The 27,212-nt window shown below is 41.3% G+C and overlaps 1 protein-coding gene across 6 annotated transcripts in view; it reads right to left on the bottom strand.

The window, feature by feature from the left end:
- SPTB (spectrin beta, erythrocytic) overlaps positions 1-27,212 on the bottom strand; it is a 115,213-nt gene that overhangs the window by 77,423 nt on the left and 10,578 nt on the right. For 3 of the 6 annotated variants that reach the window (XM_063116822.1, XM_063116818.1, XM_063116823.1), the window contains exons 1-2: positions 11,575-11,665; positions 3,712-3,909 (exon numbers count right to left, since the gene is read on the bottom strand). In XM_063116822.1, the coding sequence (XP_062972892.1) occupies positions 3,712-3,859 (148 nt within the window). In that variant the 5' untranslated portion in view covers positions 3,860-3,909; positions 11,575-11,665. Of the gene's footprint in view, positions 1-3,711; positions 3,910-11,574; positions 11,666-27,212 lie in introns of those variants that run through there. The other 3 variants (XM_063116819.1, XM_063116821.1, XM_063116820.1) reach the window with 1 other exon arrangement.

Here is a 27,212-nt window from a genome sequence, read left to right on the forward strand (position 1 = left end):
TGTTCTCCTGTTTTTTCTGCTCCCACAGATCATTCTCTTGGCCCTTTCTCCCAGGTTGCGCTAGGAAAAGATTGCTGCCTGCAATCTTATTGCACATTTTCCCTGCAGGGAGAAAGTGCATTTGACTAGTGCCTCTTCCAATTGCAGTACATTTTTTTCTGCTTATTTGATAGGCTCCAGGTTCCTCAGGGCTTAAAGACCTATTTAGTCAAATTGAAGAGAATTGGGGAGTGAGTAATATTTACTCAATATGGCCTCAGCTTAATGTTCAGCTATTATTTCGGATTTTGTAAAGAGCCCTGACTTGAGGCACATGCCAGATTCAAGTCTTGATTAATGCTGCACATAAAGCATTAACATACAAGCACACCCTTTATTTTCAGGTCAAACCAACAACCTGGCTTCCATTTTCCTTAGTGAGAGAATATTACTTGAGGTAAGATTTCACTTATCATACAAAACCAACAACAGACCCTAGTAATTAACTGAACAATCCACTTGAAGATACAGTGGCTTCTCCTTCCAATGGAATCCTTGATCTGTGTTTCTACATTACAGATGTAAATTAATTTGAGGATTATTGCTTCCCTAAAAGGATCTACCCTTTTTGGGTCATTGCTTTTAGAAGGGATGGAGTACCCCACTGGGTCCAGGAAGTGGCAAATATCTTGTTAAAAGAGGAAGTGGTCCCAGCTTCTTAAAAGAAGCCATAATTCAATTGTGCCTGAAGAAACTTAAACTGGACCCAAAAGAAAGACACAGCTACAAGTTGGTAGCTAACATCTCCCTTTTAGGCAAAGTGCTTGAGCAAATGATTGATGAATGACTCCAGGCACTCTTGATGTAACTGGTTTTGGGACAGAAACTTGGTCCCTCTGTGGGATAGCATTTGCCAGGAGAATGGGCTGCGGGGAGGGGGGAGTTTGACCCTGCTGATTCTGTTGATCTCTCAGCAGCTTTTGATACCATTGACCATTGTATCCTTTTAGAGAGGTTAGCTGAGCTGGGTGTTGGAGCCATTGCTTTTCAGGGGTTCCGCTTCTACCTTGGTGACTAGTGCTAGAGGTGACTAGTGCCAGAGGTCCCACACTACAGGCCTTCAAGAGGCAGCTGGACAACCATCTGTCAGGGATGCTTTAGGGTGGATTCCTGCATTGAGCAGGGGGTTGGACTCGATGGCCTTGTAGGCCCCTTCCAACTCTGCTATTCTATGATTCTATGAATTACTGCTTGAGTTCCTGGCATTAATGTTTTTGGGACTGCAGGATTCCATTCTATCCCCAATGTTGCTTAACATCTACATGAAACTGCTGGGTGAGGCCATCCAGAGTTTTGGATTGAGGTGTCACCAATATGTACATGCACAGGGGGTTGGACTCTATGGTTTTATGGGTCCCTTCCAACACTACTATTTCATGATTCAATGACACCCAGCCCTATTTCACTTTGTCATTGAATCCAGGTGAGGCATCTTAACAACACCTTTTTTTAAAAAAGTAATGTGCTGATCTGTATAGCTTGCCAAAATAGCAATCAATTAAGGGGCAAGAAATCTCCCTGAGCTTTCTTTGCATTGCCCAGAGCCAAACTATTGTTCCCTTTGTTCTGACTCATCCTGGGTCCAGCCTCTAAGCCATCAAGTCCTTTGTTTTGAACCTTATAACTTCCCTGAAGTTCAGGTAGCAATTGTTTGTTCTTTCTGCTTGGGCATCCCTCACATTTGTGGATTTCAGCACAACTTGACAGTTGCATCCAACCATTCAGGTTAAAGACCCCCTCATACCTGCATTCTTTATTACATGTGTACACACACCAGTTGGGCTGTCTTTGAAAACAGTCTAAGAGTAGGGCCGCTAAAATGTTAACTGGAAACACATGACTTGAAATCATCTACACTGGCTTCCAAGTGTAGATGATTTCTGGGCCCAACTCAAAGTACTTAGCTTTGAACTTTGATCCTTTTTGATCTTGGGGCCAGGTTATCTGAAGAGAGGCTCCTGCCTTGACAGACAGTCTAAAAATATTTTAAATAAAGTAAAATAATATGTAACTACTCAGACTTTGAGAGGCCTTTGTCAATTGGGGTTTGGCAGCTAGCTAATAGTGAAGGGGACTTTTCAGTGGTAGCACCCTGGCTGTGGAATCCTCTCTCCAGAGTCCTGTTAAGATCTTTTTTGTTGATTTTAAATTCTGTTCAAAGCTGTTGCATTATTGTTTTATCGGTGACTGCAGTATTTCAATATTTTATTGATATAAATTGTACAAACATTGTTACTGGGTGCCATACAAATGTGGCAAATAAATAAAATAATAGGCAAAATTGCTGAGGATCATTTGTTAAAGCTTTTCAGCTACTTCACAGGGCTACAGATCCTAGGGATCCTAACTTAGAAGCCATAATAGTTAAACAAGTTTGAAACTGGTTTAATTTTACCAGTAATTTAAATTTAGTGTCTCATTTCAATACTGAAAGGAATTTTCCATTAGAAATCATGGGTTACAGGATAGATGCAGAAACGACATGGGGAGATTCCCTGGCTTTCATCCAAGAGGCTGCCAGACTAGGTGGTCATGGTCCCTTCTGCTCTTGACATCTGGCTCATAATATATAGCAATGTTCTTTGCTAATGGAAACCCCAAGGCTACTTTTGTTTCTAGGTGCTCCTTTCTCAGTGAATCTAAAGACCTTTTGCTGGCCTAAGGATGAATTCCTATCCCATATATATGTCCATACTCAGCTGTCCATTCATTCCATATGGCTCTGCTATGCCCAAAGTTATGCAGCTCACCAGATAAGGCATAACCCATCTCTGTTTCTCCCAAGCGCATACAAGCCTGCTAAAACACTTGCCTTGTTCTGCAAGCACTGGATTTCTTTCTCACCTCTGTATCTATTTATCATGTTGTAAGCCAAAGCTCTTAGCCTTGGCAGAAATTGTTTCAGGTGAATGGGGACTGACATGTACCTCTGCCTGTCCACTCTTCCCATTGTCACTTACCTGCTCAGATTTCTCCAAGCCTGAGATTGTCAACAGGAGAAACACAATGCAGCACTACAGCTGTTGTACGTGCATCTCTCTTTTTCCTCTCTCCCAAGAGTGTGTGCGTGCGCAGATGCATAGAGTCTGATAACTATTACAGTGCTCTCCTATGTTGCCCGAGGTGGGGGAAAGCAGCAGTCAACTATGGATATATGCATTCCCAAAAAGAACAAATTACCACAACAGGAGACATGTGATGTCAGTACTTATTTGTAAGACCTCACTAAGGTCTCTGAGATATTTAGACACTAGCCTATGGTGCCCAGTGACTAAGGGCCAGATAACCACTACCTCAAATAATAAACTTAGTATAAGCCCTAAAGCAGGCCTATACAAAATTATCCATCCTGCCAAATGCTGCCTACCAGGTACATACACAGGCCATCAGGACCTTGATAAAGCTCTTGTTTTTCTGCCTAGGATTACAAAAACAGGGGATGGTCAGGGATGGTCAGGTAACTGGCAAGCTAGATACAAGGTTGTTTGGCTTGGTGAGTCACAAGTTGTGTAGACTTGCCCTAAGGCAATGGAGATCTTAGACTGTTGTTAGAAAAACAAAGGAACAGCAGTAAAGAAGGTTCCCACCAGAATGTGCTTTTGCCCGCAAAAGGAGAGAAAGTTAGAGATCGGCATATAATGAAATGTCTCCAAGAGCGAATGCAGTGTGTACCTGCCAGAGCTTTAATCCGGGATCTCTCAAAGAGCCTGGCAGAACTGTTGTCATTGTCCAGCTCATCGTCAGAGGCTTCCCAGCGAGCGTTGATCCGGCTGTACTGCTGCTGAATCTCCAAATGATCAAAATCAGTGGCTGATGTCATGTTCTGGGCGTTTTGCTGCTGTTCTTGTTTTAGTTAACATGAAATGGGCCCTGAAGGGAAGCAAGCCAAAGTACTGTTACTTCTCCCAGAAAAACAACATGTCCTTAAGTCTCCCACTGCCACCAAAACACACACTAAAAGCACCCCAAAATAATTCAAGGAAGCTGCAAGTCACGACTGCCATTTATATATTTTTTCAACTCCTGGCTCCTGCATGTTATGAAATATTGCAGCAGCCACCACCAGGATATTTGAATGCATCAGAGTTAACTGTGCCCAGTAGGTGGGGATATAACTTACAGGAAGATTGCATTTCTGATAGCACAGCCTGCCTTTGTGTGGAGTTTTCAGGAGGCTGCTGAGAAACAATGTTATGCTAGTCTCAGAGGTAAGATGTGTAAAAAGTGCTATCAAGGAAATAAAGAAATAAAGCCAAATGGTAAAAGAGGCCAAAAGACTCTTCGCTGTTTTAAAAGAAATAGGGTGATGGCCAAAAGAGGAAAAGTCAGTTAAGAATTCACAGTGAAGAGCAGAAGGGCTTGGGGAAATGGTTAATGCTGTGACATGCTCCCTTTCTGAAAATTGACATTGTCTTTGGCAAGCCACAGCATGAGTCCTGACTATCTTCACTCTTCCAAGAGAGAGGAAGGATAGAATCAAATCATGCCTGCAGCCACTCAAGGCTGATTCAAATTATTTTGTTACCCTTGACAAAATTTAATTTTGATATATACGCATTACATTCTGCCATATCTTGTAGTGTGCAGGAATAGGAATTGTGTTTCTCCCTTGATGGATTTTCCAGTTACAGCTCTTTTCCCTGCTCTACATAAGTGAACAAAAGAAGCTACAAGCAGGAAAATCTGGAGGGGTGGGAAATAAGCACACAGGAAATTGTAACCCCATCCAAAGAAGATTGAATATCCTCAACCAGATAGACAGAACCTCTGACCAATAGCATCTCCATCTTTTCTGGATTAAGGTTGAGTTTATCATCTCCATTGCTTCTCTGGGATCAGAAGATGGAAATGAGAGGTTGAGCTGCATTTCATCAGTGATGACACTTCTGCCCAAGTTTCCAGTTGGTCTCTCCCAGTGATTTCATTGTAAATACTGGGAAGCAACATGGAACCTTATGGCATCCCAAGGACCAAACACTACTAGGTAGAACAGTGGTTTCCTAGCACCATCTTCTGGGATCAGTCCTCCAAAAGGATACCATGGTCCTTAGTAAGTTCCAGAAGGATACCACTGCTAAAGGCTTTCTCAGGAAAGCTCCTGAGAAGTCCAGGAGAATCAAGCACTCTTTCCATCCACCTCTTGTTGTAGGCAATCAACCAATGAAACCAAGAGAATTTTCATTCCAAAATCAGGACTTTTAAAAAACGGACTGGAAAGGATCTAAAACATCAGTTCTATCCAAGACTATTTCAAACTATGATTTCCACTGAAATCAAATAACCACCTAAGCATAAAGTTAAAGGTTTGTTTCTTTTTTATTTCAATGTGTGTGCTTCACGTTCTCTGGATTGGGCCCTTTTTCTTCATGGTGCTTCCAGCCAGGCCTCCGCGGAAAACAGTAACACACATTTAATTGGTCAGATCTCCTTAAGCAGAGAAATTGGCGCAGCAGAGTTAAACATGGAATTATGGCTATGTTTAAGCTGCTAATAAGGATTTAATGTCTCACACAATTTAGTAAGTGATCGCTGACAGCATGGCCAAGAGACTATGAAGCCCTGCCGGTGTGACAAGAGTTTTCTCAAATATTTACCAAAGACGCACATTCCAAATGCATCACAGTGAGGGAAGAGTTCTTGTTTAGCGAGCCTATCAGACTGAGCATTCCCCATTTTATCTGTATACCAGCAAATGGTAAGGATGGGAGCTATCTGATCTTATTTTCCCTCCCAATGTGTGCCAGTTGAAGGCTAATTAGCATAATTACCCTCAGCAGGCAAGGGCTGTCATAATGTGAGGGTGTGTGGCTGGGGTTGTTTAGAAACCATCCTGAAAACTTAGGGTTTTAGGGTGATTTGTAAACCATGCCAACCAACCAGCAAGCCTTGCTGGGTTTAGGTGTCATTACAACCCATACCCGGGCCTCATCTTGACAACGGCTCATTGGCAGTATGAGTCCCCAAATCCCCATATTTGCACTTCTTCACATTATCCCCATGTGAAGCAGCGAGTGCCAGGGTTTGCATGTGAGGAGGGGCGCCTGTGTACCCGCACCTCCTCACATTCCCATTTTTTTCCTTTTCTTTGGAGGAGGTGCTGCACCCATGCACCAGGGCAACCGTGCCTGCTCTCATCCCCATTTTTATTTTAAACTTTTTTGGCTTCCTCCCATGATGGAGAAGTGCGAAGGCGGGCCAGTGGCCATTCAGCTCGCTGGCCCACCCCCGTCTGGGCAGATGGCGACCAATCAGGGTTCACCATCTGTCCAGACGTGCCTCTGAAGCAGCTCCGGAGCAAGGTGACAGATGGCAGATGCTGTCTCCACCTCACTCCAAGTGAAAAAAGTCGGGGCAAGTCCCTAACTTTTTAAAATCACAGCTTCAGGTGAATGCCTCGGAAGGGCCCCATGATGGTAGCTGCAACATATAAATGACCTGCTGTCACTGTGGATCCACCTTGGGGCAAACCCTTCAAGACAGGCCCCCGGTAATGGGAATTATAGCAATTATACAGGTCATGGCCACTAGGGTGACCAGATGACCCGGAACGCCCCGGAGACCTCCAGAAAAATGGAGATCTCTGGGGCAACTGGGACTGGCCCCCAATTTATCGTGGAAAAGGGCTGGAGGACGTATTCCCAGTCTTCCGGGAACGCGTCCTCCAGCCCCTACCCCCAGCACCGATCTGGCTTTCCCCTTCGCTAGCGCGATCGCACAGGCCCAGGAGAAGGCTGAGGACAAGGCCTAGATCGGTCTGGTCAGCAGTTATAGCAGGCCTGTTTTCCTATACTGTTATGTCCTGCCTTCTTGTTCAAAAGTAATCACTTTTCTAGACTTGTTCAAAAGTAATCACTTTTCTCCCCTGAAGTGGAGTTGTGTTTTTTTTGTCTCACCGAATGGACCATGTAAAACATTCTCATAGATAGATAATTCAATAGTGGTATATATTATCTTTCATAATGCTCACACCTTTTCTGCCCCATCTAATTTATCTTCTTTCCAGCCTTTTAAAGTTTGCACATCTACAAGCACTTTAATGCCTTTGGCCTGGGCACAAAGCTCTGACTGCCATGCCAAACATTATTCTAATAATACCTTCCCAGCTCCAACATTCCTGTCATCAGAGGCTACCCAAGTGTTCAGATATTTCTGTGAACTGGAACTGCTTCCTTGATCACTGAAATAGGACCCTGAAACAGTTCTGAACAGGATGTGAGCTAGGATGGAATGTAGGGCAAAACAGCCACCTGCACGGTAGGAACAGGGAAAGGCTTGCTGCCTCCACAGCAGTTTCTCAGAGGCCTGTGAGTAGTGATTTGTCAGGGCCTCAGCTTCATTGGTATTAAAGGAAGCAAACAACCCAGCCCAAGGAATGCTCAAGCTGTTTGGCAGTTAGTACAATCTGGGGATGTTGAGCCAAATAACAATCCTTATAATCCTGCAGAGTAGGCCAGTATTATTTATTCTGTAGTACACATGAAGAGGCAGGCTAAGAAATAGTAGCTGCAGCTAAATCTCTTTATAAAAATTGAACTAGCGTGGTCTGGGGTGGCGGGAAGCAGTTCAAGTTGTAGATTCTCTCCTTTGAGCAAATTGCTACTAGCCTCAACATCTTTTTGTAAAATAGGAATAATAATCACAAGATACTTGCATACAGAACAACCCATCACATGAAAGTTTTCATGCTGTATGGTGAGATATTTGTTCCTCAAGAATACATGTACAGCATCCGGATCAAACACTGTCCTCTCTCCCATTCGTCACACTCTCAGGCCTTAGCTAGACCTAAGGTTTATCCCGGGATCATCCCGGGGTCATCCCTGATCATGTAAATGACACACAGGGGATCCCGGGAGCAGGCAGGGATGACCCCAGGATAAACCTCAGGTCTAGCTAAGGCCAAAGATTAATAAAGGTGGTCTTTGTTTTTGTTTTCAAATGCCTTGCGTGTCTTTCTGTTCAAATATGTTTGACATTTGTGGGTTGTTTTTTTTTTGTTTTTTTGCAGGGGTGGCAGTTACACTTCATTTGTATATTTTGAAAGAATGAAGTTGGTGATCGAGAAAAGAGTTGGCCAAATCAGTGTTGTGCAAATCCAGCTTCTGCTGAAAAGGAACAAGGGCCAATCTACATGGCTGATTTAATGCAGTCATTTACATCAGAGTCATTTGTGATAGATGATGCTGTGGCCAAAGAACAACAACCCCCCCGCAGCACCCCTCCCAAAAAGATGCATTTTCGCAGAGTAATTTTAGTGCAAGTTTTCCCGTTCAAAATGGCTTTGTTGCAGTTCTGCTCTGCATGCCCCATTCCTCCAAATTAAATTCGGCATGGTGGCCATGCCTACGGGGTGTGCCTGTGATCTGTTCTGACTTGGTGAAGGGGTAATTAAAGGATGGTGTTCTCCCTTTTGTGTTCCTTCCATCTCTTCCCACCCTTTGCACACACGGGCTTTGGAAAGAGGTGGGGCTTCCCGTGCTAGTGTACTTTCTCCAAAGAGCTCTCAGGCTGGAGACAGAGGTAGTAGTTTAAGGAATTTATATGACATAAGAAAGGCACTTCTGTGAAGACTCTCCCCAGGTTTCCCCTGAGCAAAATGGTGTGTCGGCAGGGCTGGGCAGAGGGGGGGCGGGGCAAGTGGGGCCAGTTGGCATGGGCCTACAATTTTGAGGGGGGTCTACTCCGAGTCCCCCTGGTAGAGGCAAAGGGGGACCCTTTGGTAAAGATTTGTTATAAAGTAGCAATTTTTCTGTCATTGCCAGCAACAGTGGCCTCTGATGAGAGGAGCTTCAGTGTCCTAAAACAAATCAAGTCATACTGTCCGCAATGGTGCAAGAATGTTTGAATGGATTAGCAGTTTTGAACATTAACATTGACAAGGCAAAGTTGCTTGATTTTTCTGTTGCTGTTGATGAATTTGCCCAAAGAAAAGCACGTAAAGCATTTCTGAATGTGAAGAAGTGATGTCTTATATACATCTTGAATAAAAGTGCTTGCCATTACCATTTTTATAAATCATTCTAGTTCATATGTATTTAGAACTGATTAAAAAATACTTAATGAGCAGTTTGAAATGGGGCCTACACTTCCCATCTGGCCCAGGCCTATTACCAGCTTTGCCTGGCCCTGTGTGTCGGTATGGGTGGGTGTCCAAAACGTATGCTTCCAGAGCGGATTTACTGGTTGAATTATGAACATCTGTACTCACCCTAAAAGTAGCCAGCCACTACCCCTGTGGTGGCATCAAGTACATTTCTTTCTCCCTTGTTAGAGTGCACAGTTACCATTCACTTATATTCTGCTGCTTCTGCAATAGTATGCTTGGGTGTAACTACCATGGGCACTCATTGGAGAGTGCCTATGATGATCACTATCTCAACCAGAGAGAGTTTGGGTTTGATTTCAAAGATATTTAGTATTTTGTATGAAGGTTACTTAGCAAGAAGTCTAAATTATATAAGAGAATGAATTCAGGAACACTGAAACTCTTAAGATGGAGACAGGGACAGTAATTGAAGGAAGTTGTATGATGCGAGAAAGGCATCTCTTAGCTGCAAATCTGCACCGTGTCAGTTAAATGACACAGATGCAGGTTCACAGCTTCTGTGGGGCTTCCCACGATGCTGCAATTTGAAAAAGCCAGGGATTTACCCTGACCATTTCAAAGGGATGAACATCAACAACACTCTGGGGCCAATCTGGTGGCAGAGCCTGGTGGAAAGTGACCAGCAACTGGTCGACTTCCACTAGGAAGAGGACGGGGGCAGCTCTAAGACCTGGGTGGTCACCCAGAAACCCTGTGCTCCCTCTTCAGCATTGGGATTACCCAATGCTGCTCTGAGAGAGGGAAAGTGTGGGGTTGAGGAGGGAGGCAGAGCCAATGCGGTGCCATGAAGACAGGCCTCAGGGGGCAAGGAACCTCTTTGGTGGTTGGGGAAAAGTGGCACAGCCTCCTGGGGAACCCAAGGGCTGGGCTGGGCAGGGACCCCAGGAAGCCTGATTTAGCTCTGGGCCTGAAGTTCTCCACCCCTCTATGATCCATCAGGTTTTTGAAATGCAAAACCTGTTTCCCAGAGGTGAAAGTCGAATGAGTGCATCAATACCTCTTTCAAAAGACCTTCAACTTTGTAACACTATCAAACAGAAAGGAAAAATTCTCAAGTATCAGAAGCCTGCTCAAAAAGCCCTCACTGAATTGAACCACACCCACCTGAGGCGTAGCCCCTTGCAATTTAACAGTTGAGTTATCTGGGTTTTTTTGTGCCTAGTCTGTCCTTTTCTCTAACCCCACCCACCTACCTCCATATGCACACACTGATAGGCACACTTCTTGACTAGCTGTTTTACGGACAATATGTTGAAGCTTAATGCACATTGAGGGTGCTTCCTGTACTATATGGTTAGTGTAAATTAAAGAAGGTGTTTCTAAAAATGTTTTACTAAGTAGACACATATCTCCATTTAGGATCTGATGCCTTTTAGCTCCATTTGCTGACCCAAAAATGTCTCCTTTTTTCCTTGCATCAGTGAAGTCTCCAACACTTAAAGGCATTTTTTGTTTGTTTTTGTAAATAGTTTCTTTACTATTATTGGAGAAAAGGGGGTACAGAGAAAAAAAGGGCCAAGCACAATAAATGTGCAGTGAAGGAATGCTTCCTGACTGCAGTTTGCTATAACTGATGCACCAGAACACAAACATAACAAGAAAAAATCCTCATAAATGAATTCAATTTTGTCCTTGAACCCAACAACAGTCTTTGTTCCCATAGCTGTTCCCGTCAGACTATCCAGAATTGTATAGCTCTTGTAGTTAATTAATACACACACACTCACACTTTCCAAACTACATTTGTAAATCACCAACAGAAGTAGCCACTGGGTTCTCACACATCATTGCTCCCCCGTAAGGAAATACAAAGAATGAGGGAGTTTTTGGGACAGTGGGAGCACGCATGGGAGGGGGGAAACAGCCTCCACAAAGGATGATATTCCCCTTTAGACATCTTCATCAGTTCTTTTGGACAGTGCATATGCTGTGTGCCTGCCTGGACGCAAGCCATTCTTCCAGTGGAATGTGTACTACAGAATCATTGACATGGAGGTCTGTGCTATGCAGCTGTTTCATTCCCATTATGAGCCAGACACACTATAAGGCAGACACTCCTACTACAGATTCTAACTGCACATTATTCAACTTTGCAGACAACTAGTCTTCCTTCCAAGCCAAACTTCATTACCAAACCGGAGGCAAGTTAAGCAGCAGAATTCTTGCAAAGAGTTTTATTGACAGAAATGAAAAAATAAAATGAGACGTACTCCAAAAATAATATACGTACTCTGTATTAAAATAATTTCACATACTGTGAAAAATAATACATTTTAAGAGAGGAAAAGTATTTCCAAGGTACATGCAAGGCTGATAATATTATCACCACATTCACTGAAGAGGACCAGTGTTGTATCACTCAAAACATCTGTTATTGGACAACTACAGTTCCAAGCACACAAAATGAACGACCAAGAAATGTTCCTTACCGCAAATTCTCTCAACCCAGAATTAAGTAAAGATGTTTGTGGTGTGTTTCTTGGAAAAAATTCTCAGCTCCATTTGCTTGGGTTAAAGCAGTAATAATGAATGGCAACTGCCAAGTCTCTCTCTTTTTCGGCAGGCTGGCACGATAGAGAGGGTGGGGGAAGCATATGCATGCCAGTGCAGGTCATTTGAAAGATATAGATAGCAAGTGTATGCATATATATCTAAAACTGTCTGCAAGCAGCTGTCAGTTCAAAACAGTTCTAAGAGGATCAAGTTCTCTCCTGTAGCCCCGGCATGTATCTGTAGAGTATGGGCAGCAACTGGAAGTCACTATCGGTTTCCATAGCACCTTTCAGTGTGCAAAGTTTTGTACAATTGTTACGCTATTTATCCTGACAACAATCCAGTGAGGTAGATTAGGCTACCTGCAACATGGTAACTTGCCCAAGGCTACCTAGCAAGCTTCATGACTCAGTGGTAATTTGCACCTTGATCTCCTACACCCAGATTTGAATTCTCCACCCACTGCGCCAAATTTGAGTTAGAAAGTTTACATAATTGTTGCTAGCAACTGAAGTAGTATTGCTAGGAACTGTCATGTCTAGCCCTGCTCCCCCTGGGTTGGAAGAAGGTATTTCAGATGATCAATCAGAATCAGACTCTGAAGTAGAGGAGTCAGCGCCAGAAACATGCCAGCCTGTACCAGTGGGGGAGAAAGCTCTCACGGGCTCTTCACCAGCTGGGAGTGAACCCTCTCCAGAGCTTATCTTCTCAAGGCCAAACAATACACAGTCAGTGGGAAGCCAATATTCTTCCGAGGGGGAGAACATGGAGAGGTTAGCCAATCCTAGAGTACACCACAGACTAAAACAGGCGTAGCTAAAGGAAGGCAAGAGAAAGTCGGGGGCTGGCGTCCCATCAGAAACTGCATCAGAACTAGTCTCTAGTTAAGGTGTCTTGGGAAGGCTTTCCATTCTTCTTGAAAAGACAATTGTTTCACTTAGTTTGCATAGTTTTGCCTAAGGGAAAGTTCCTAGAGATTAGATTCTCTTCAGGTGGGAAGAGATGTTTACTGCTTGAATAAAGCTTTGTGGATTACTTAGCAGGCCTCGTTATTGTTTCCCAAGAAGGCGGGAGGTTTTGAGAAACATGACAGGAACTTCATAATAGGGTGGCCTGCCTTTCTGGAGATAAAGTTTAAGATAAATACATAAAGGAGCCCTAAATGGCATCATTTAGGTTGAGCTTTTGGAAAAAAAGAGAGAATTTCACTGAAGCATAGTGACATCCCAGTTGGATTAGTCCAGCATTTTAGAGAAGGAGTAGTTTGTATTCTTCCTGCAGCCAGTAGTTATTGTTACCCTAGTGATCATTTAATTAATCCTTTATAAGAAAGGTTCAAGGCCATCTCTGCAGCAGATTTTGCTAAAGAAAACAAGCTCTTCACCACCGCTCTCCGCTGTCAGGAAAAAATAGATGCCGACACAACACCTTTCTTGTTCCCTGACCCTGTGCCACATTTACATACACACGACTTCTCCGCAATACACTATTGCAGACTGACAAAATGCATGCTGCGCCAAAGCAAAGTAGACACACGGGGAACTAAAATATAGGCAGAATGGTGCCTCTTTTCATTCCCTCACTGTGATCCCACATGTCATCCTGGCTAACAGACCACAAGCTGAATGTCAGCCTCCTAGTTTACTCGGAAGAGTAGAAGTCCCTAGCTAAATGAGGTTGGAAAAACACATCTATTTCACGAAGTGTGGAAGACATAATCCACCTCCAATGGTTTTGAAAAAAGAGATCTCCAGGAAACCAAATTCCTCTTCTATATAAGAGACCTGTTTGCCCACCAGTTAATGTAAATCACCCCAATTATGCTTGTTTCTGGACAAAGCTTAAACTAAAGCTTACATCTGTCTCCTGCTTGGTAAGAAAACAAGAAATGCCATGTTACAGAGGCCTGGGAAATAACCCTTCTTATACACATACCAATGGATCCCTTCAGATCATTACCTATGTGGCAATATATTCATGGGTTAATTCAATGTCAAGTACCTCAGCCATCATTTTATAAATTGAACAAACATTTATACAATATTTAAGCTGGAGCTACATCAGCCATTTCAGATCAAGCTCCGGTTAATTAGAACATGGGCCAAAATTCTCAATAATTTTGCCTAAAGAACTGTGAATGTGCATGTATTTTCTTTTCAGGCTGCTTGAGAGGAGCCACATCTCATATATAAGAACTGGCACATAGTGTGGAAGTCAGTTCTCTTTTCTTGGCCACAATCCTCTGCACAGTTACCAAAAAGTTAATCCTACCGATTTCAATTAAACTTGTGCATGGGTACCAGTGTGGAGGACTCTGCCTTATATAATCAATGGCAGGAAAACATCAGGCATGTACAAACGTTTTTGTGTGCCATTTGTGTTTTGACAGAAGCTCAATAAAAGTTGTGAACTGTATCCAGCTCAATATCCCTGAAGCATAGGATTTTACTGTTGTTATTTTAAATAGCTGTCAGCCATTCCTGGAAGTTAAACTCCCTCCACACCTCCTGACAACCATCAACACAATCACATTAGTATGAAGACTTTTCCATGTTGGCACCTGAAGTATCTCTTTTTAACTGAATGCATTTTTGAATGCAGATAGATAGCATTAGGCACTCACAATTTGTGCTGGCTCATCTAAAATTGGTTATCAAATTTATTCTGCTTTCAATAACAATAAAATACATTATTCTGCTAAGCTACACACTGCAGAGTTCACAACTGCCTTGTCATCTCTTAATGAAGATTGACCAAAGCAAACTAAACAGCCAAAAAATGCTTGTCCGCAGGAAAATTGATACTATGAAAGAAAGAATGAATAAAATGTATTGTTACACTGGTTACAATAAAACAAAATGAAAATAAAGAACATGATAAAAACACAGTATGACAAAAACAATAAAAACACATTAATAACAGCAGCTCATAATCAATTAAACTTACTGAACACTCCTCTTAAAGAGTAAAAAATTGGCTCAAACTTTAATTGCTGTAAGAGCAGAGTCCTCCACTGCCAATAGAATCGCCTTATTGGGAGATATAAATAAATAAATGATCATCTCAAAATGAGACCAAGCATTCTGCCCCCCTGCCCCCCCTGTAAGGACAGTATCTAAAAACTTTATTCAAACTGAAGAGGAAACAGGACAGTTAAACAAATAATGAAGGAAGTCATCCACCAACCCACTGCCATATGAGCACCATATAAAATCGTTTGGGGATGTATTCTAAAAGCCCAGCAGAAGTATACTACATACTATGAGTGCCTTGGAACTCACTTTGGCAATTCAGAGAGTAGGTTGCTTTGGTTCAGATCCAACCTTTCAGGGCACACTGCTGTCACAAGGCAACATACAAGATTATCAATACATAATACAATACAGGCATCCCAGAAGTCTTCACAGTGTTATTATTATTTATTTATTTATATAGCACCATCGATGTACATGGTGCTGTACAGATAACACAGTAAATAGCAAGACCCTGCCGCATAGGCTTACAATCTAATAAATAGTGGTCAGCTAGTGAAAAATGCTGGTCTTCTGCTCATCTTCACCATGGCAGTGCCCAGAGGAAATGACAAGAACAACAATAACCCTTCTCCTGGCTTCCCTTATAAACCAGCTGCTGTAGTGATTCCTGGCAGCTTACAGTTGTTCTAGCCACCCACAATGAATCCAGATTCAATGGCCAGGAACTGAAAGCTCTAGCTTCCTTGTGGAGGTCTTCACAATGGCTGGCTGGTGGGTGTCCCACCATGGTAGCAAACAGGAAATTCAGGGGAAGATGGCAAAATCCTCTCCTGCTAACATTGGGGTCCCTCAGTGGCCAGCTGATGTTCTTTGGTGGCTAGTGTAATGGCTGCTGCCAGATAATACTTGGAGGTGGGAGGAGCCTTCCTTCATTTGTTCTACTGCAGCGGCAGCCTGATGGAATGGCTGCTGCTGGATGCTTTTTTGTTAAAGCACATTTCGCATAGTTGAAGTGCTATATAAACTATTACTTACTGAGAATAATTGCATATCACACACACACACACACACACACACACACACACACTCACTCACTCACTAGAGTATCTAATTTTTCATTCTTATACTCCCAAGATTTAACTGTTGGCTGGTCGTTAGACAATTTTATTTTCAACATAAAATACAAATTCTAAGTAATATTGATGCTCAGACAAGGAAATGCTTACCATCTATTGATGCCTTTAAATCTTCATCTGATACTTTCCCTTAAAAGGTTATATGGGGGTGGGGGGAAACCACTGCCTTGGTATGCCATGAACTGAGACACCTATTTATGTCTGCTCAAAAGGAAGTTTGAGTAAATTGAACAAGATTTATTCCAAAGTGAATAGATTCTATCCAGACTAAGTTAGTTGCACTTAGGTCCCACTGAAATCAATGTAAAATGTTGGTCATGTCAAACTAGTTAGAAATGACTAACATTTTACATTGATTTCAATGGGATGCAAGTGCTATTAACTTAGTCTGGATCCAACCTATTTGTATAGGATTGCAATGTAAATCTTTATGGTCAAACTAACTGTCTTTTCTGGCCCTGGATTATGAAATGCCAGGTTTATTTTTGCAGATTGTTCAAACAGTTTTTTAAAATCCACTTCTGATTTGTTTCTTAAGCAACTGGAATCTTTCAAAAAAAATTTTTTAAAAAAATCAGCCCTTATAAGGCTCACTTCCTAGCAGACAAATTCAGAGACTTCCCCATTGCATTAGCGTGAAAAAGACAGGATAATGAGCCATACTGCCAAATAATCTTTTATGGATTCGCCAACAGAGTTGCATTGAGCATCACCATGGTTAAAGCTGCGGTTTAAGGTGTCTTCTGAACAGGGCCAGTGAGTGCTTTCTAGGGAACTCATTCCAACAAGGAAAAAAAAGCTGCAGCTGAATGGGAGGTGGGGAGAACACTTAAATTCAGAATGCACAAGGGGGTGAAGAGTTAAAGCTCCTCCCAACCCTCATGCTAGGCTCCTGACCTGACCCTGTGTCAGCTATTTACTTTCAATTACCATTGATGCAATTACACGAATAGCATCTTGTCTAATTTGATCCTTAAGCAGGTCTCTCAAGTGGAAAACCATGCAAGTCAAATATACCTGTGCCCTTCTCTGATATAGTTTTCAAACCAATACCTTTCAATTAAGGATTCTCTTTGAAAATGTTTTGCTATTATTAGTGTACTTCACATAGGATGTGACAGACTGAGGTCTTTGTACATCTGACAATGCTCTGTGCACCAGTTTCACCTGTTATGTGCTTGAGCAAAATGGGAAAACATTATGTAGCACACGCAAAATGGAACTGTCATGTCACAAAACAGTTAAAAAGACTCAATGGGGCAGAAACATTATTATTATTGTTATTATTATTTATTACATTTATATACCGCCCCATAGCCAAAGCTCTCTGGGTGGTTTACAGAAGAACATTAGATTTCATCTTTAAAATAAAATAAAAACAGGGGTATTAAATACAAAGCGATTATGACAACACTCATTTTTCAAAATATTAGTTATGTTTTAATTTTGTATTGAGAGTCCAAGGACCAGCTTTTAATACATGAAACAAGTTTGTAAGTACAACACTACAAAATATGCAATTCCCCTTACTCATTTGCAGAATTTTAGAATGCTAATATGAACATCCACTTCTCTCTCTTTCATACTTTGCTTTGAGACTGTGAAATACACTCAGTAAAATTAAAGGATAGTTAATTAAAAGTTATATAAGCTGCTAGTTGAAAGGTAGACAAGGTCATGGACTAATATGGCAAACTTTAATCCATTTAGTTATGCGTATGTACAAATGAACAACCTTCAGAAGGATCCTGCAAATTTCTCTAAACTTAAACCAACATGAACCTTTCTTACAGACAGCACTAATGGACTTGAGCATGCAGGAAGAGCTCAATCTTAAAGCCAGGGAACAATCCAGTTCTCCGCATCTGAGAAGTAACGTAATAGCAAATACAATCTTACATCCAAAGAGAACAACAACAATAATAACACTTTATGCACAATATAGCCTAGGAATCTCACAGAGCAATTTTCTGTAACAAAGCCAATTGGTTATAATTATTTACAGTGGGTGTAGATTTAGAACTCTGGCATCATATAGTACCCTGATAATATGCTTTAATCTCCACATCATCCCAGAGCACTTTACTTGCTAATGCATGTTGCACAAAGGGATCACTCCATCCAGCCACAGGCACGTACTCATCTTTAGGAGACAGCCCTCTAACTGCAGAGGAATCTTTCCCCACAGATTAAGGTAGGAAATACATAATACATGGTGGCAATGGTGTGGAATTTAAAAATGCAGCCTGTCACAGAGGCTAACAATATTTGTCTTAAGAGAAGTCACATGTGTTTGTTAATGACCACTCAAGCAATGCAATACAGTCTCTTGGCGGCATACAAGCCAAGAGTTTCTTTTATAATTAAGTCTTATCATTTTTATTATTGTTTGGGCTATTTGACTTTGACCTGCAGAACTACTGTTTAATGTTTCTCTCCTCTATTTCCTTCTTTAGCTCCTGATGAAAGACACTGTCCGAAATGCATGGAGTGAGTACATTGAATAATTGATTTGAAAATAAAAAATGAAGATTCAAAGCACCAGAGCTTCACTCTCCACTTTTTTTCTCTTACATTTGCAACAAATAAGAACAACATCAACAACAATTCATTACATTTATATACCGTCCCATAGCCAAAGCTCTCCGGGCAGTTTACAAAGGTTAAAAGCAGTGAACATTAAAAACAAATATACAAAATTTAAAACCATAAAAAGCATAAAATACAAAAAAAAAGATAATATCCATTTAAAACAACTATTCTGGGGTCAGTTAAAAAACACACCTCAGCACATGCTGTTAAATGATGCTCCTGTTCATAAATTATTGGAATGTTTATTTCAATAAATATTCACATCTTTAAAAAGAAAAGTATATAATTCTGAAACCCCAGCTCCCAGAAAACAGTTTCCTGTGCAAATAATTGCTCAACTGTGATACCATATGCCAGGTATACAATCATACCAAGTGACAGGCTTGTTCCAGAACAACCCAAGTGGGATTATCTCAAATAAGCTCTTTAGGACAGAGCAGATTTTGGAATAGCCCACCATATATCATTTTAAGATGGCTGTTACTACTCAACCTCACAGTACTGATACATCAGCAGCCACCTTTTGCCTACACATGAAACACCTACCTCTATCTCCCTTTCTCTGATGTGAAGTGTTTCTCATACAGAATTTCCAGGCAGCACGAAATTCCATAAATAGCAACCAGCTCTGACCCAGGCCTCCACAGCATGCAACGGAGAGACAAAGTGGTCTGATAATACCAGTGCGAACACAGAACACCAGCCTTGGCAAAGCCCCAGAAAGTTAAAGCCCATAAAAGAGGTGATTCTTCTAGACATTTTCAGAGTTTAAGCCTGGCCCCCAAATTTTAGAGAATATCGACTCCTAGCATCAATACTGGGAATTTCATCATAGATTACCTCCATGCTCTCCTTCTCCTCTTTGTTCTCATATTTCTGTTGTTCTCAGTTTTCTTTCTCTGAATTGGTAATATTATCCATTCAAATGATATGACAAGGATACAGAAAAGATTCTTGAACGTTGTCCTGAGTTATTCAGTACAGAAAGTGTGACTCACTCCTTTTGATTGGTCCTAAATCAAATGAGTTTGTGATAACATTTATGCAAATTCCTAGGGAAGCCTTTTCCATAAATAGGTTCTCCTTGACCTTTCTGTAGTCCTGCATACCTATTGGAAGATTCCAGTGTGTCCATGTTGCAAAACCAACAGATCTACTTCATTCTTTGGATTAAAGGAGAAAGGCTTCCCTAACAATAGATTAATAACTTCCATTAACTGTAGTAACTATGCTGTCCTCAGCATTAGCACCTACAATTAAGTATCTAGTATACTATTTTAGAGGTTTGTTTTCTTATGTTCCTGGTTTTATGTTATTTTCCATTTGCCCTATATACAACTTGTTTATTGTTTACTCTTGAATTTTGCCCCAAGTTATTCAAGAAGCTCATACCTAAACCCACATAAATCTCTACCACTTGGTTATTCAAGGGATGCTGGGAAAATGGAAAGATTCAGTATTAATTTAGAAGGGTTGTTGTTGTCGTCAAGATCTCCTTTTCCCTTTTGTGCTTTAACTATGTGATAATTCTGTTTGGTCAGGCTGAAGTGGCACATAGTGGTGCAATCACCTGCGTCTGTTATCTAGAGATGCCTCTAGCCTTCAAGGCCAAAGTGAATTGGATTGAATGATCTCAGCTGCATTCTGTGGGAACTTTCACCATCTCAGTTCAGACAGCACGTTGGTCAATGCAGTGTGAAAACACCACTGAATGGTTGAGTTTTTAGGGGGTACTTCCGACACAACATGTTCACATAACTCCACCATTATGTGGCTGTGGGCTACTGCGGACATTTAATTGACAGTTCCTCCATCCTCTCTCCTCCCCCTGGTGCTCCTGACAGTATCCCATCAGCCATTGCTGCAAAAAAAACAATCCCAGTGGCTCTCCTAGAGTGTCACTTGCTCCTTTCGCTACTCTTGCCAGGGAACTCTGTAGCCAGTGGGAAAAGTCAACACAACAGAAAACTCCTCAGAGCCCGCCACACAATACACAATACAACGGTTGTGCAGGAATTCTACTCTGCACAGCATGGATATTCTGTGTGGAGCGTTTTCCAGAAAAACTCCACCGTTGCGTGGAGTTTTCCTGCCAGACAATACATAACTCAACAGTGGTGTAAAAATTCCACCGTAGCGTTCTAAAACCACCGTTGAGAAACGTGTTGTCTAAACTGAGCCATGCTTCTCTACGGGACTTGGGAACATTGCTGCAGTTAGCCTGTGACTAAGTAAGGTTTTCCTTGACTTAACAGGAGGTTGAGCATAAAAAGAGGGGGCTTAGAGACACCCATTTATTTTTGTCTTAGTTTTTTAACTTGGTTACAGGCTTGTGAGCCTTTGGCCCTGTCCTATTAGAATTATTATTAATTAATGTATAAGATAGGTTTAGGTATTATTTTATTTTGCCTGCAGCATTGTACCTAAGGTTTCTCTGATTCTTGCATACCTCTGGTTCTTATGTAAATACTGAATCTTTACTTATGTATGCTTCCATAGACCTCTGCCTGGTTAATTGCTACTGTTTAACATTTCTGACTTGGGATTTGGAAACAGGGTCTAGAGAGGTTTGAATTCCTATTTCATAAACCTCAAAAGTGTCCTGTAAGGTCTGAGAGTCCCCTGGCTGGGTTGGTATTCAGCCTAAGCAACTTTTTGTCCCTGCCTGCACTGCTGGGAACTAGGGCAACCCCCTTTCTCCCTTCACAGGGGTTATAGAGGTCTTCCAAGTTTCAGGTTCTCCAGAATTTTTCTTCTGGTGTGAAGGCTTAAACTTTCCTGCCCACACAGACAAAACGTATGTAGCCCTCAACAGTGGCCAATTTCAATGTAGCTCAGCAGGGTTTTATTATCACCTAGTTGGGTTAAGAAAGAAAAGCTCATGCTTAATGCAAAGTAACAAAAATGTCCAAATGTATATGTGATTAAATAAATATATGCAAATAGGCAAGCACATGTTTGTCCCCTTCTTGAAAAGGTAGCAATTCCTACATGCAGTCTTCCCTTTGGTCTCTTGATACTATTGCTCCTTCCCTGCCTGTTTATCTTACCATGAATCCTGGCCACTGCACCTTTGTACCATCTAATTTGTGTCCTAGCTTCCAGAGCTTCTGTCACAATTTCACTCTCCTTTCTACTATAATACTGCCATTTTACTGCATCTATGTTTAATTCAGGGCCAAACTACACATCCTGTTTCAATGTATTTGTATAGACCCTCCCAGCTGCGGTAGTATCCCTACTGCAACCCTTAAAACCAACATCTAGAAACATGCCCCTCTTTTACTCCCTGAAAATATTTCAGATTGTTATTCAGGTTAACTTTTGTCAGCAATTCTCTTAGGAGTAACAGCAGGTTTGGCCTTGGGAACAATAAATGTCTTTTGGCTCCATGACAGATGCTTCTCTATTTTTGGAGGAGGAGAGGAAGTTGGGCTGGCAGCTTTAGCTTCTGTCCTGGACTCAGAGAAAGTCTTAGCCAGCAAATTAGCCCTGACAAAAGTTAATATTGCCACATCAACAATATTTTTGCCTCTCTACCACCCCTTACCTCCGTCAGAAACCTCTACATTCCAAGATTCTGGAGGCAGAAAGCCTAAAAAAAATAAAAAATGCGGTAGCATGAAGCTCCAGGAAGAGGAAAGGTAACAGAATTTATGTTTTTAACCTGTTGGTTGTTTTATTATGGTTTTAATTTTTGTGAACCGCCCAGAAAGCTTCGGCTATTGGGCGGTATAAAAATGTAATAAATAAATAAATGAATAAATAAAAGACTCTGCCCAGCAATCTGACTTATGTCCTTGCCTAGCATTCATGGCTAATGGCTGTGTGACAGTTCAAGATTTTTCTGTGGAGGCAGGAGAAACAATACTTGACAATATTCAGGATTTTTCACAAACATTTGAATTGCTTTGACATGCATATTTATTTATTTATTACATTTCTATGCTGCCCAATAGCTGAAACTCTCTGGACAGTTCACAATAATTGCCTTATATGTAAACATATTTAAATTCACATAACTTTATAATGGATATCTCCTGACAGGAGTTCAGTGAAACTTAGCAAGAGTAAAGTACCTTAAATCTTCTCCCTGAACATGCATACACCATACTTTCTATATGCCATCCCATCCATGAATAATCAATTTCAACATATAAGTACATGCATAAGAACATAAGACGTGTGATGCTGGATCAGACCAAGGGTCCATCTAGTCCAGCACTCTGTTCACACAGTGGCCAGCCAGACATCGGCCAGGGATGAACAACCAGGACATGGTGCAACAGCACCCTTCCACCCATGTTCCCCAGCAACTGGTGCACATAGGCTTACTGTCTCGAATACTGGAGGTAGCACATAACCATCAGGGCTAGTAGCCATTGATAGCCTTCCCCTCCAGGAATTTAGCCAACCCCCTTTTAAAGTAATCCAAATTGGTGGCAATCACATCTTGTGGTATGCACAACATCTTGTGCATACTTAACAAGTACCACAACAGACAGCTGAAAACAGCTTTGAAGAGAAAGTTCAAGGCCCATAGAGTGTGCTGGGACCAAATTTTCTTGGAGTCAGGTTGCTTGGGAATGCAGCTCAAAGCAGTTGTAAACTCTATCTAAGGCTTTACTTCTTGGGAGGAGAGCAATGACAAATCTTGATAAAATAGTTAAGAGCAGAAACATCACACTGACAAAACTTGATTTTGTTCTGACTTTATACTGTTAGTTTTACCCTACCCAGTGCCTGTTTACCCTACCCTGTGCCTGTTTGCATTCTCTTCCCCTCCTTATTGTTTTATTATGATTTTATTAGAATGTAAGCCTATGCGGCAGGGTCTTGCTATTTACTGTTTTACTCTGTACAGCACCATGTACACGGATGGTGCTATATTAATAATAATAATAATAATAATAATAATAATAATAATAATAACAACAACAACAACAAAGGTCCACATAGTTAAAGCAATAGTATTCCCCATAGTAACCTATGGCTGCAAGAGCTGGACCATAAGGAAGGCTGAGCGAAGGACGATAGATGCTTTTGAACTGTGGTGTTGGAGGAAAATTCTGAGAGTGCTCACTTGAGGGAATGATATTAAAGGCAAAACTGGAGTACTTTGGCCACAAAATGAGAAGACAGGATACCCTGGAGAAGAAGGTAATGCTAGGGAAAGTGGAAGGCAAAAGGAAGAGGGGCCGACCAAGGGCAAGAAAAATGGATGATATTCTGGAGGTGATGGACTCGACCTTGGGGGAGGTAGGGGTGGTGACGGCCGACAGAAAGCTCTGGCATGGGCTGGTCCATGAAGTCACAAAGAGTCGGAAGCAACTGAACGAATAAACAACAACAAATGCATGTTAAGGTGTATATGTCAGTTTTGCCAAGATTAATTAAGATATATTCCTATATATCATAGATATGGATTTGGAGGTAGCCTTAGAATTAATAAACGTACCCAATAATTGCCAATATTCTCAATATTACCTCTGGATAATGCTTTCCTTCCTAATTAGTACTTTAGGCAATACCAAGACAGAGAGCATATAAAAACACTACTCTCACCATGTTGATTACTGCTGTGCACCCAATTCTACTAGGACATTTGCACTAGCAGTAATTAATATGGTAACTGGTACAATCCCTTTATTGATTGAGGGTGTCAGGCATGCTGATATGATGTATCTGAAATTTACACCCCCCTCCATTGTTAGAATGCAGCCGATGGACTTGAATCTATGCTAAAAATTGACACATGCCAGAGTGTAGATTTTTACCATTTGGCTTCATAGCATGTTTAATCCAGGCATTCTTGTCCTTGAGAAATGCCAACTCCTCGTGCATAACTAATGGTCCTATATAAGACAGCTGTGTCTTTGAATAACCAGCCACAAAGTTAATGATGGCGCACGCACTGTGGAGGACGTTCCTTTTTCACATTTTAAAGATTATAATGTTAGATCTACAGGAGGAATGCAAAGGAGAAACAGTCCCTAACTGATCCTAGATTCAAATGACTATGCCAGACTCAAAATTCTTTAAAAAACATAACCTGAGTAGGATACACCAAAACCTGAGGACAGATTGAAACAAAATATTTTGTCTTTCACTATATATCACAAATTGAACAGGCTCAAAAATGGAGAGATCAGTTTTTTAGAGACATTTAACTGAAGATACCTGGTTGAAATTAAGAAACATGTCTCTTATATTCAAGTGGAGGGGATGTGGTACACAGAACAGGATGTTGTTGTTTTTATTCTCAGACAAAAGATGGAAAGATGATTTTTTGTCTTTGTGATTTTTCTCACACTGAATTCTTGAGTTAAAACAGGCTTTTTATCTCTCCCCAAAATCTAATCACAAACTCCCATAGCAGCCCCAGGAGAGACAACGATTGGTCTGGACAATACACCACAGCTCATGATGGGTTATTTAACTCATGACAATGGTGCCCATGAGGACCAAATTATGTATGGACCCCCAACATGGGTTTTTCCGCGTTGTGCGAACCTGGCAAGTGTGGGTTATGCAAGGATTAAGCAAGGCCATGGGTTATATGAGGGTTGTTTGCATGACATGGCAACCCCCAAACAGCCCCAATGAGTATGAAAACAAATTCCTTCCTTCTTGTTGCTCACCTATGCCAGATGGTTGACCACAGGTGATATCAGATCATTCAAAATTTCGTGGATTAACCTCGGAAAATGTCTGAGGAAGCAGTAATTATACAATGCAGGAGTCCCATTCAGACCACTGAAATTATTAGGGCTGTAGAAATATTAGGCATTAACCCCTAGATTTAAAGTCAATTTGTTGTGTTTTCAAGGTGACCAAACAAAGACTTCAGCAATCAAGGAGACAGATTTAGCATTATAAATGACTCTTTTCAATAGTTGCATTAAAGAAAGGAACAAGGGAGAATGATTCTGCCTCTGCCCCCTCTGTCATTGGCATGTTTTTCTGCAGTGTACATGAGCTTAAAAACAGGTGTATGTACATTTCACATAAGGCTCTAGTGCACCCTTCCCCAACCTGGTGCCTTCCAGATGTTTTGAACTTCAACTCCCATCAGCTCCAACCAACACGATCAATGATAAGGAATGCTGGGAGTTGAAGTACAAAACATCTAGAAGGTACCAGGATGGGGAAGGCTGCTTTAATGAGTGGCTCCCTAACATAAGTCTATAACATGGATTTGTTAAAAGTATAACATGTGAAGGACATTGGGTACTTAATAGACTTGGACCCAATTTACATGGAAATAGTATGAAAATCACTTTCTGTTTATATCCAGAGTTTCATGAAATCGCTTTGGTCTGTCAGTGGCCCATGAAGCAAGAAAAGCAGAGTATACACTACCTAATAACCCGCTTTCACAGATCAAACAGCAGTTGAAGCTGCCATACTTCAGGGTTGGGTGAGCAGAGTTCAGTGAGTAGAACTTATCATCAACCATGTAAGTGCTGCTTAGCGAATGAGAGCGGCTTGCTCCCCATCCATCTCCATGCTTCCCTACTCAGGGAAGTCCCCTATTTCAAAAGCACAAAACTGTGAAGTGGTGAAAGGGTGAAACAGTGGTATGGCGAGATTGCACTATTGCAATATAGTGCAAAGTGAAAATAAACAGAGGAGAAGTGCCCTATATCTAAGTACACAACAGTGAATTGCTGAGAGAGTGAAACAGTGATATTTTACATTAGCACTACTGTGATATAGCACAATGTAAAACTAAAGACCAGAGAAGGAAGGGGGAGCAGCAGAAGATAGTGCCAAGTCTCCTATTTCAAAAGCACAGAACTGTGAAATGGTAAAAGGGGGAAACTGTGCTACTGTGAAATAGCACTACTGCAAATGAGTGCTAACTGGTGGGAAAAGAAGCCTAAGCATGTGTCCAAAAGCATGCTACTGCCAATGGTGAGGAAAAACACACGTAGTAAAACGACTTTCCGAAAGTGCACAATTTTCATGGGAAAACTACGGGATTGCTGCAGAGTGGTGACAAAGTCATGTGTCACAAATGACCCTGGTATGTTCTCGCTCTGCACTAAATCACCTGTGTTGATTGGACCTTGGTTAGAATCTATCCACTGCACTTTCCCAGCACACCAATTGCCTGGATGTGATAATGATGCCACGCCAATGAATTGGCATTATGTGCTGTTATGGGCTGTCTATGCAACTAATAAGAATGGTTATAATGATACAAAATGGGTTTTCAACATTGGCTTAGGGCACAATCCTATGCATGTTTAGACAGAAAAAAACGGCTATTTCCCAGAGAAAAAGTCGTAAAACATTTACAGGACTGTGCCTTGAAATATGCTTCATCCTTTTTCTATTACATGGATGCCATTTATGAACCTGTCTCTTTCAAGAGACATTGAAGCTTTGCTTTTTCTTGTTGAGACTGGCAACCTGGTTAAATGTTAGTATTGCCACTTTAAACTTTGAGCTGAAACCTCTAGAAAATATATTTCTTAAGGAGCAATAAAGAAATAAAAATGGCAACATCATATAGCTTCAGATAGAAGATACAACCTCCTATAGCCCTGTGCATAATGACTTTATTTTATAGTATAAACTATCAAATAAACTGACTCATTAAAAGACAAAAAGTTGAATTTCAAGCATCTTTTGAGCTCACTGTGGCTGTGATTCAGTTCAGCTGTAAAATGCAACCCTTTCCCAAATTTTCACTGCAGCCCTATAATTGTCCATCGATGCTATACCTCCTATTTATGCATTTTCCTAGCACAAATAAAAGAGAATAGCTATCTAAAACCAATCACACCAGGTGCAAGACTAGGAAGCCTTTTGGATTTATAACAAGAACGCTCAGCTTTTAGGTAAGAAGATTGAGAAACACTT

This window comes from Elgaria multicarinata, chromosome 2 (genome assembly GCF_023053635.1).
Source record: "Elgaria multicarinata webbii isolate HBS135686 ecotype San Diego chromosome 2, rElgMul1.1.pri, whole genome shotgun sequence".
NCBI lineage: Eukaryota > Metazoa > Chordata > Lepidosauria > Squamata > Anguidae > Elgaria > Elgaria multicarinata.